The sequence below is a fragment of the Marmota marmota genome, unplaced genomic scaffold (assembly GCF_001458135.2).
Source record: "Marmota marmota marmota unplaced genomic scaffold, marMar, whole genome shotgun sequence".
Taxonomy (NCBI): Eukaryota; Metazoa; Chordata; class Mammalia; order Rodentia; family Sciuridae; genus Marmota; species Marmota marmota.
Window position 1 is genome coordinate 9589830 of NW_026000076.1, and position 10496 is coordinate 9600325.

The 10496-nt window shown below is 37.8% G+C and overlaps 1 protein-coding gene across 10 annotated transcripts in view; it reads left to right on the forward strand.

Annotated features, from left to right (window-relative positions):
• Nucleotides 1–7110, forward strand: part of LOC107155117 (guanylate-binding protein 5-like) — a 33389-nt gene extending 26279 nt beyond the window's left edge. The window contains exons 2-6 of one of the 10 annotated variants that reach the window (XR_007351709.1): nucleotides 1614–1893; nucleotides 2925–3135; nucleotides 3806–3906; nucleotides 4198–4379; nucleotides 5780–6896. Coding sequence is in view for 1 of the 10 variants with exons in the window: in XM_048814499.1 (XP_048670456.1) it covers nucleotides 4198–4379; nucleotides 5780–5899 (302 nt within the window). In the remaining 9 variants the exon portion in view is untranslated. The other 9 variants (XR_007351710.1, XR_001505149.2, XR_001505150.2 and 6 more) reach the window with 9 other exon arrangements.
• Nucleotides 7111–10496: the final 3386 nt, after the last annotated feature.

Here is a 10496-nt window from a genome sequence, read left to right on the forward strand (position 1 = left end):
AGGTTTTTTTTTTTTTTTTTTTCCTCCTCCTTTTCCCTGCTTAATTAGACACAATACTAGCGGGGACTAACACAGAGTTTGAAATGCCTTAATACAATTTTTCTTCCTTTGCCATCTAAGGTTCTAACAGGGTTCATATTTGCAATTTAAGTTATCTTTGTCTTCTCTGACACCTGATTAATCTGGTTTCACCTGCAATCTGACAGTTTGAAGAAATTTTCAATGTTTTCATGAGAAAGGGCAAGAATGAGATTAGAAATTAAATCTAGGTTACAATAAAGCTAAAATGTGTATTTGTTTCTGTGTGTTTTGATCCACTCTTGCATTGTTTTCTTTTATAAAATCATGGGCTCTACCAGCATTGGAGAAAATGCATCCCAGAGGTACACACAGGCTGAGTTGTAAATGGTAGAGCAGTAGTTATGTGTGTGGCTCAAACACTGTAAACATTCAAAGATGTGTCAGAGATCTGGCTCTTCTAAAAGCACTAAAGATGCTATCCAGATAGCACCTGGGAACAACATATAAAATACTATTATTAATATAGATACACATGCTATTAACCATGTAGTCCAAAACCTCAAAGTTGTTCTCTCCCATATAGGTAAATTCACCATAGAGCATGAGAGGTTGTAAGCCCACAATATCTGTGTGTAGATTAGGTTTATATAACTTGTTTTTGTAGGTAATTGGTATAGATCATAATTGGAAGTTTCCACATTTTTCTAATCTAAATACAATATAAATATGGGACTCAGGCCCCCAAATCTAGAACCTCTAAAGATATCTAAGCACACTTCTGGCTCTAGGTTTCCTAACATCTCTTTCAGAACTTTGTAAACAACTGCTATATTATAGAGGGAAGTAGAATGTAAATGGTCAAGAAGTAAATCAGGGAAGTTCCAACAAAGAATAACGGAAACCTGTTCTAAATTGCTCAATCAACCCTTTTTCAGAGGATGGTATCTCCCATACTGGTTTATCTGTGAAAAGTGAAAGAGTTTTGAAGAAAATGGATAACTGAGGAAGAAGGAAAGAAAGGGAGGTTAAAGAGGCGAAACCATATAGCATTCCAATCAAATGAATGTGCATGACTTTTTACTTCTCCAGAGAAGGAGTAAACGTGGACCATCTGCTATGAGCTACATTTTGACATTTTTCATATTTTCTTTGAACCCTGCTTTTTTTCTCAAAAAAGGAAACACCCGACTTCCTACTCTCATAATTTGCCAAAGGAATTTATCTAGACTACTTGGATACTGTTTAGAATGCTGAAAAATTGGGGGCAGTATGTTGTTAAATGAATGTTCTTAAATTTTTGTGTTTTCTTTTTGGTACTAGGACTTGAACCCATAGGTACGGAACCACTGAGCCACATCCCCAGCCCTTCTTTATATTTTTATAAAAAATACATTGAGACAGGGTCTTGCTGAGTTGATGCTCAGGGCCTTACTATGTTGCTGAGGTTGACTTTTAACTCAATCCTCCTACCTCAACCTCCCAAGCCCCTGGGCTTACAGGTGTGCACCATTGCAACTGGCTGTTCTCAGAATTCAATGGCATAGATAATAAAGTATCTCTCTAATAACACAAGCATCTTTTCCTTGGTAAAGGTCTAGAGAACTTGGTGCTGACCTACATCAACACTATCAACAGTGGGGATTTGCCATTCATGGAGAACAAAGTCCTGGCACTGCCCAGACAGAGAATGCAGCTGCAATAAAAAAGGTCCTTGCCCACTATGAAAAGCTGATGGGCCAGAAGGTGCAGCTGCCCAAAGAGACCCTCCAAGAGCTGCTGGACCTGCACAGGACCAGTGAGAGAGAGGCCATAGAAATCTTCACAAAGAACTGTTTCAAGGATGAGGACCAAAGTTTCCAGAAGCAATTATAGGTAACTGTTTTTCTAGTTCATGGGCATTAGGGTTAATAGAAAAGAAAGCTTTGCTCTGAAAGGTATAATAAAACCTGTTTAAGAAAAGCAATTCCTATTAGACTATAAAATGATGGTCACTTATGTGGCCACATTATCACTCTCATTCTGAAAACAAACAAATGTGTAAAAGTACTCTGGACTTTTAGCATCTGAAATTTTCAAATGTGCACACAGCCTTTCCCATGTTACACCAATTGGCTAATTTGAATTGATTTAATTCCTTTAAAACATTGTATTTACAAAGTATTTAACACATTGCATTTACAAAGTATTGAGTACATCCCTTTATATCATTATATTTGCAAAGTATTCTTTTATTAATAAAGCAGAAAGGATTTCCCTTTGGATCAACTAAAGTATAATGTATCCAGGATTAATTTAGTCAGCTGACATCATTCCAGCTAATTATTGACTTCTACCTTCTCCTTGAGGGTGGAAAACACTGAAGTCAGAAATGATGGAAAAGTAGGCTGCATTTAAAACGAGGGCTTGAGGTTAGAGGTCTATGGTCATAAGATCACCTGTAAAGCAGAAATTGAAATAGAGGGGTTTCAGAAAATTTCACACCCGAAAGTAAATGTCATTTTTCTTTCTTCTTTTTTTTGGGAGGTGGGGATGGGTGGGTACTGGGAATTGAACACAAGGGCACTCCACCACTGAGCCACATCCCCAGCCCTATTTTGTGTTTTATTTAGAGACAGGGTCTCATTGAGTTGCATAGTGTCTCGCTTTTGCTGAGGCTGGCTTTGAACTCCCTAACCTCCTGCCTCAGCCTCCCAAGCCACTGGCACACAGGCATGTGCCACTGTGCCCAGCTAAATGTCATTTTTCATAGACTCTCAAGTCCTTGAAAGTTTTTCAGGAAGGGCACAGTCTTGCTTATATTCCTTGAAGTTTCTTAAACAAAAATAATAGAGATTTGCTGTAAGATAAATCCCATAAGTACTGAGGTGTGGCTAATATCTCTGAGGATTCCTGTCCCTTTGAAGACCCTATTAGATGAAAATCAGAAAGACATTTGTAAGTGAATGAAGAAGCCTCTTCAGATCATTGCTCAGCTTTCTTCAGGATATTTTTGGTCCTCTAGAAGAAGTAGTGAAACAGGGGCTTTATTCTAAACCAGGAGGCCATAACCTCTACCTTCAGAAGACAGAGAAGCTGAAGACAAAGTACCACAAACAATTCAGGAAAGGAATACAGGTATTCCTGGTTTTACCTATTAATTATGATAAATCCTGGGGCCCCTCTTTAACAAAAACCATTGAGAACAGAAGAAAGGACATGTGTATAGGAACAGAGATGAGATTGATGTCTCATCTGGCCCAGACTTGTCACTGAGCATGCCTGGGAATTATGTGCCTGGTATTTAGTTTCAAGTGTTTAAGAAAAGCAATTCCAACTAGACTATAAAATGATGGTCACATTCCAGTGTTCAAACAGCATCAGCAGTTGTCTGTTTCCTTTTTTCTTTCCAAATCCTACTTCATTAGTGTGCTCCATTCTCCTGACTATTGGCTTCATTTTCAAGTAAACTTACCCACATGGCTACAAAGAGATACCGCTGGGTTTAAGTCTAACCCAAGTTTACAGCCCTGGTGACAGTACAGGTGTCTTTGCCAGCACCCATATCAGCCTTTATAACATTAAAGTCATAGTATTTTTCCTCCTTTGAACAAGGGGCCTTTGGTGCTCTGATTGGCTCAGCCAGGTTTGGGACCCCACCTGTGGAGAGGCTTGATGGACATCTCCATCAGGTGCAGGCAAAGCGCCTTTTAACAGGAAAAGATGTTTGATGGAAAAGGAATCATGATTTTATCATATTGCCAATCACCATTGCCAGGTTCTAACTGCATGTTTTGGGGGTTCCTAGGCTGAGGAAGCTCTGCAAAAGTATTTAAAGTCCAAAGAGTCTGTGAGTAAAGCTGTTCTACAGACAGACCAGGCTCACAGCCAAGGAAAAGGAGATGGAAGGTGAGAAGAGAAGAGAAGTAATGCAAAAAAGACAAGAAATGTCCAGAAATTTGAAATTCATGTGTCCTGGCCTAGCTGAGATGATTCACCTGAAGCAAGACAGACAAAGAACCTTCTTAACCTCAGGTGGTATCTGAATATGGCAGGATCAGCTGCAGATGGTAATCTGGAAGGAAAAACAATGGCAGGGAATTTTCTCTATGGTTTAGAACAATAATGAATGAGAACAGGAGGCCCAAGGGAGGGACAGAGCTGTCCTAGAAGGTTTATCTGTTTTTTCTTTCTCTTCAGAGGCACGTGCAAAAGCAGAGGCTGCCAAGGCTGAATCAGAAAGTGTGGAGGAGATTCGCAGGCATATGCGGCAAATGATGGAAGAGAAGGAGAGACTCCATCAGCAGCAACTAAGACAAATAGAGATAGAAAGAGCAAAGTGTCTGGCACAGCAACAGTTGGAGCAGGAACGTCATCTGAGGGTATTGATCAATTGTTGCATCTCAGGACTGTGTTTCTGTCCTTTCCCTATAAGGATAAGACCGTGAAAGAGTAGCCATGGGGGAGATTCAGACTACTAGGGTGGCTAAGGGCAGGGACTGTGTAGCCAGACAGCTGGGTGTGCATCCGAGCTCTACCTTTACCAAATGCATTGTTTAAGCAAGTTATCTGTGTCCTCTGTGCCTTTTCTTTTTGTCTAGAATGGAAATGGTGGTTACACATATTTTCTAAGGGTATTGTCATAATGAAATGCATTAGTATTTGCATTTAGAATGGTGTTTGGCATAGAGTAAGAATATGAATTTTAAGTATAAACCATGGTATTTCTGTCCCACAGTAACTTGCTTTTTCTATTAATTTGTTAATTATTCTGGACAATTCTTTGATCATACTTTTTTATGTCAATTTCATATTTCAGTGTCTTTGCTCTTGTCCTTGCATCAGTCATATCTGGTTCTGATGGCCTTGAACTCAGTGCTTATTTCACCAAGTCCTTTAGTTTATCATCACTCGATAAGCAGCAGTTCTTATTTCCCACGCACTGTACAAAGCCCTCTACAACATTTGCTCATCTAATCTGTTTACCATCAAGCAGAACTGTTCTGTCCCCAGTTTATATGTGGTGAATGAAGCCCCAAGGAGATAACTAAAGGCCATTACCTCATAGTCTTCTGAGTGCCTTTCCAGTGAGTGGGATCTACAGTGTTGCTACTACCGAAATCCTTTAGGGAATTCCTATGTGAGCCTCTGATAAGACAGACAATACCCCAACCTTCCCTCTGGTTTATCGGGGAACCTGCAGGTACCTGTTTTTTAGTAACTGCCCTAGAGTATTTGGGAGATTGGAGCTCTAACCTGAAGGCCATTATGGGCAAACTCTGGTGTTTGATCTCCTCAGTATTTTCTTGTATTTTTCCCTCCAAAGTGTGGGGACCTGGAACATGTCCTCATCTAAGGCTCAGATGCCTCCTGGCTGCATATCACTTAGACATTCTGTTTTTGTGTCAATTTTTCCTCTTACAAACACAGTTAATATTTTTCTAAAAATGAAAAAGAAAGTTGGGAAAGAGGATTGAGGTCAAGATGTGACTAAGATTACTCAAAGAACTTGTGTAGTGTAAATGGGAAGGGAGCTTTAGGATGGAATTCTAGGGACAGCTATATTTCAGGGACTGAAACAATGTTTCTGGATGTAGATGAAGAGTAGTAGTGTGAATAACTTCAGAAGTAAGCTGGAGTAAGTGAATGGAGTGGGGAGATTCAGGGACTGTTTACTGTTCCCGTGGATTAAAGGAAATAAGGACAAATCAATAGTTTAGACAATCAGAATGAAGCGGACCTTACTTTTTGCTAAGTATTAGTGTGTCTATTTTTCACTTAGGAAGAAGCCGAAAAGCTCAAGTTGATGCATCAAGCTGAAATGGCAAGGTTTCAAGATCAGATCCAGCATATCCACAGAACAATGTCTGAGCCACAAGCTGCTCGATGTATCATACTCTAAAGTACATCAAAGCTTCCTTATTTCTTTTCGCTAAAGACACAAAGAAACAAGAAACTAAAGAACTTGGAACAATCAACATTTAAATAATCCCGAAGCTTTCTGCCTAGTCTTCTAATTTGTCTCTAGATATTGCAAGTCACCCAGGCGTCTAGGTATTGCAAATTATCACATGGGCTCAGTCAAATGGAATGGTACCCTGTTCAGCATCACTACTGCTTATGGTCATGTGCTGGATGCCATCACAGGGAGGCACCAATGGTACCATGGAACAATCCACAGTTTTTACCTGGTTGGAGACTGCTATGCTATGTGCAGTGGTGAAAATTATCAGCACTCTCAGTTGGCCTTCTGCATAGAGAAATTCCAAATTCAAAGGAAACAATGTTAACATGAAATGGAAATCTTTAGAGGATGAAAGGAAATACTACTATGGAAATTGTGTCATAAGCTTAAGGACTAAACAAAAAGCTTTTTCCTTTTCTCTAATCCTCACTAATTCATAACTTATAATAGGTAACAACTTACATGTGACTTAATATTTTTGCATTACATATTTATAATCCTTTAGAGCTTGTAAATAGGAATCATAAGTAATAATGTGTAATGAGCCCAAGTACTGATGGTGCTCATAGAATGAGTTTGGAAGGGTTCCTTCCTTTTCTATTTCATGTAATACTTTGAGGAGTATTGGCTTTAATTTTTCTTTGAATGTCTCATGGAACTCGGCTGAGAATCTGTCTGGTCCTGGGCTTTCTTGGTTGGCTTTTGATGGTGTTTTCTATTTCATTACTTAAAATTGATCTGTTTAAATCATGTATGACCTCCTAATTCAGTTTGAGTAGGTCATATGCCACTGCAAATTTGTCAATGTCTTTGATATTTTCTATTTTATTGGAGTATAAATTTTCAAAATAGTTTCTAATTATCTTCTGTATTTTAGATGTGACATTGTGATATTTCCTTTTTCATCACGTATTTTAGTAATTTGAATTTCTCTTTTTCTTTTTGTTAGCATGGCTTATCTCTTTTGTTTATTTTTTCAAAGAACCAACTTTTGGTTTGGTCAATTTTTTCAGCTGTTCCTTTGTTTCAATAACATTGATTTCAGCTCTGATTTTAATTATTTCTTTTCTTCTACTGCTTTTGGTGTTGATTTGTTCTTTTTCTAGGACTTTGAGATGTGATGTTAAATCATTTATTTGTTGATTTTTTATTCTGTTAATGAATGAGCTCAATGCAATAAACTTTCCTCTTAGTAGTGCCTTCATAGTGTCCCAGAGATTTTGATATGTTGGTAATGTCTCTTGAATATACATATCACCAATGGAAGAGAATAGAAAGTGAAAAAAAAAAAGACTATGTAGGAAGTATGGAAGGTAAAGATGGACTTTTAAATAGGAAGAGACAACTACATGGCCACTTAGAAAAAGATCAAATCAGAACTAGCCTTTACATCGTTCACTAATAACAACAACAACAAAAGATTTGAAGTGTAAAGATATAAAACACATTTTTAAAAATAAGCGTTTGTTTTATGAACTTATAAGAGAGGGCCTTTCTGTGAGTCAAATCTATTTTGAAATGTCTCTTGATCTCAACTCAGTCAGTTACAACAAAATCTCTTGATCCTTTCAAAGCAATATTTTAACAAATTACATCCCCTTCCTGTTTTCAAAATTATGAAATATGGCACATTCAGAGGAGTGCATCAAATATAAAGCATATAAATAATATAAAATACAAAACCACACCCTAGACATAAATTCACCATTGCCAAAACCTCAAAGGAGTGTGTTAACAACCTCTGACAGCCCTGCTGGAGACAACCAATATCACAACTTTTGAATTCCTGCTGGATTTTATCATATACATTTGATGTCTGAAATAAGATAATTTAGTTTGACTCCTTCTATATGAATCTGATTTTGTTGGTGAGATTTCCACAGAAGATTTCTCCAATAAAGCAGAAGGAGTCCTTTAAAATTACATGTTAAGTCTCTACCAAGAGCTGTAATAGAGAGAGAGGAAGAGAACTGATGCCTGACCAACCATGTATTTGGTTTCCCAGATTCACAATTGGAGAGGAATTTCTACCCAGGATGAATCACACCTGCAATCTTACTCCCTCCCACCTGGTTTAGATGATATTCAGATGATATTTTGGATTTTGAGTTGATGCTAGGATGCATTAATACTTTGGGGAATGTTGGGATGGGACGAATGTATTTTGCATGTGAGAAGGACATGAGCTTTGGGGACCCAAAGGGAGAATGGTAGAATTCTTTTTTTTTTTTTTTTTTGACAGTACTAGCAAGCTAATGTGACAAGGAAGCTTGTTTGCCATAACTCATTGAATTTTTTTCCCATTATATGATGATGAGAAAATTTTCATATGATGCAATTCAAAATGTTACCAGAAGTCTCCTGTTATTGTTTTGATTTTCTATTGACAATAATATTAAGAAAATAGCTGATATTAGACTAGAGTCCTAGAATCCAGCACAATCACTAATATTGTAAAGGAAGCCTAAGTGAAATCCCTGAGCTCCCCTTGCTCTTTGTGAAATTTATCTACCTTGGCGACATAGGGGTTGTTTTAGGGTTATGGAATCTTCAAAAGCTAAGAATAGGATGATGCTCATGATTATGGCAATGATAAGATACATGATAGTAACATGAGCCCACATCCATGAATTCATGTTTTGTGTTTGTGAACAGAATTTCTTTATTTTATCTATAAGGCTGAAAGGTGAGGATGCAAAGAGCAAAGTTCATATGTTACTGAAAAGAGAGTGGGCATTTTTAAACATGATTGTATTTACTCACTGGAAAATATGTATTGGACTGTGTGCCAGACCCTGGTGAAGGCATTGAGGATACAGTGATTAGCAGAAGAACAGCCATGGTTCTTCAGTTTTAGTAGTTTACAAGTAAGATATTAATAAACGTAAAATTTCAATTTCTGCTAAGCATTGCAAGTGAACAATTCAAGGTGTTATGAGTAAGTATAGAAAGGAGACCCAATTAAGATTAGTTGGTCAGAAATATTTCCCTGAGGAAAAGAGACTTATGGTGAATTTTTAATGAGTACAATGTGTTCAGGAAAGAAATGAGGAAAACAAGTTCCAGGCATGGTTGGTCAGGATGAAAGTCCATGTGGTGAAAAATAGACTGGATATATATGGAAAGGGACAAGTAAGATAGTTCTAACCATAGAATGGTATAAAACAGGAAGCTTTAATCTATTGAGCAAAAAAAGTGACAAGACACAGTTTTTGTTTTTAAGTCATCATGTTTATTGCATGGAGGTGAGTTAAAGACACTCAGATGTGATTATAAGTTATGATAGCACTGGCAATGGGCCCGATCTGCAAGCTGTTTTTGGAAGCTCAGTGCCACATGCTTGTAAAATAGCAGCAAAATAGGGCTATGTTGGAAGTCTGACGTGTGGCGTTTCTCCCTTCCTCCCTCCACGTTGCATACACTTTCAGATATTCTGTTTTAAAATGACCTAGCAGAAGTGTTTTTCCAGCTGGGAAAATGACCTCTTGATTAATTGCAGGCGTATTTGAAATGGCTTTTCCTGGAATGCAATTCAGATTGAAACCGAAAGCAACAAAGAATTATTTGTGTAACTGGCCAGTTCTGGAAAATGAGTTGGTCTTCTCTTGTAGCAAAACAAAAACTTAAAAAAAAAAAAATCTAAGCAGACCTCGTCAGAATTAGATATCAGAATATTGAGGTCAGATCAAGTTTTTCAAAATGAGCTTAGGAGAGTCTCTTACTCACTGGTAAATATATATTGAACTGTGTGGCAGACCCTGGTGAAGGCACTAAGGATACAGTGATTAACAGAACAGCCATGGTTCTTGGATTTTAGTAGTTTACAAGTAAGATATTAATAAATGTTGAAGTGTTGAAGGACTACCGAACTACTATTCTTATGGTGCCTCTGCAAACCCTCCTCAGAGACCCCCCTCTTCCATTGGGACCATTTGAATATTGCAGGCCAAAAAATTTCATGGCATGTGTAGCACTGCTTCTTGGAAACTTCACCCAAGCCCAGAATGCTCCTATTTTAACTTCAGTAGTTCGGCACTGTCCTCCTGTGGTTCATTTTGTTATACAGATTTTCAAATAAGTGAGTCTGTTCTCTACATCCCTCACTTGGCACACAGCCTCCTGCCCTCTAGTAGCAGATAGGCTACTGAGATACCATATTATAAAAGATAAAACAGGGTTGTTATTTTTACACTTGACCCTAAAATTCTTGATATAAGGGAAATACTTATCTCTATAAAACCCTGACATGCCCTTGAAGCAAAGGTAGCGAATATAGAGTGATGATTATTAGAAAGAAACCAACCAGCAAAAAAATAAATTTATGCCATATATTTTTGAAAGAAAAACTTTATTTTTGGGCTGGGGATCTGGCTCAAGCGGTAACGCGCTCGCCAGGCATGCGTGTGGCCTGGGTTCGATCCTCAGCACCACATACAAACAAAGATGTTGTGTCCGCCGAAAACTAAAAAATAAATATTAAAAATCTCTCTCTCTCTCTCTCTCTCTCTTTAAAAAAAAATTATTTGCTTTTTTT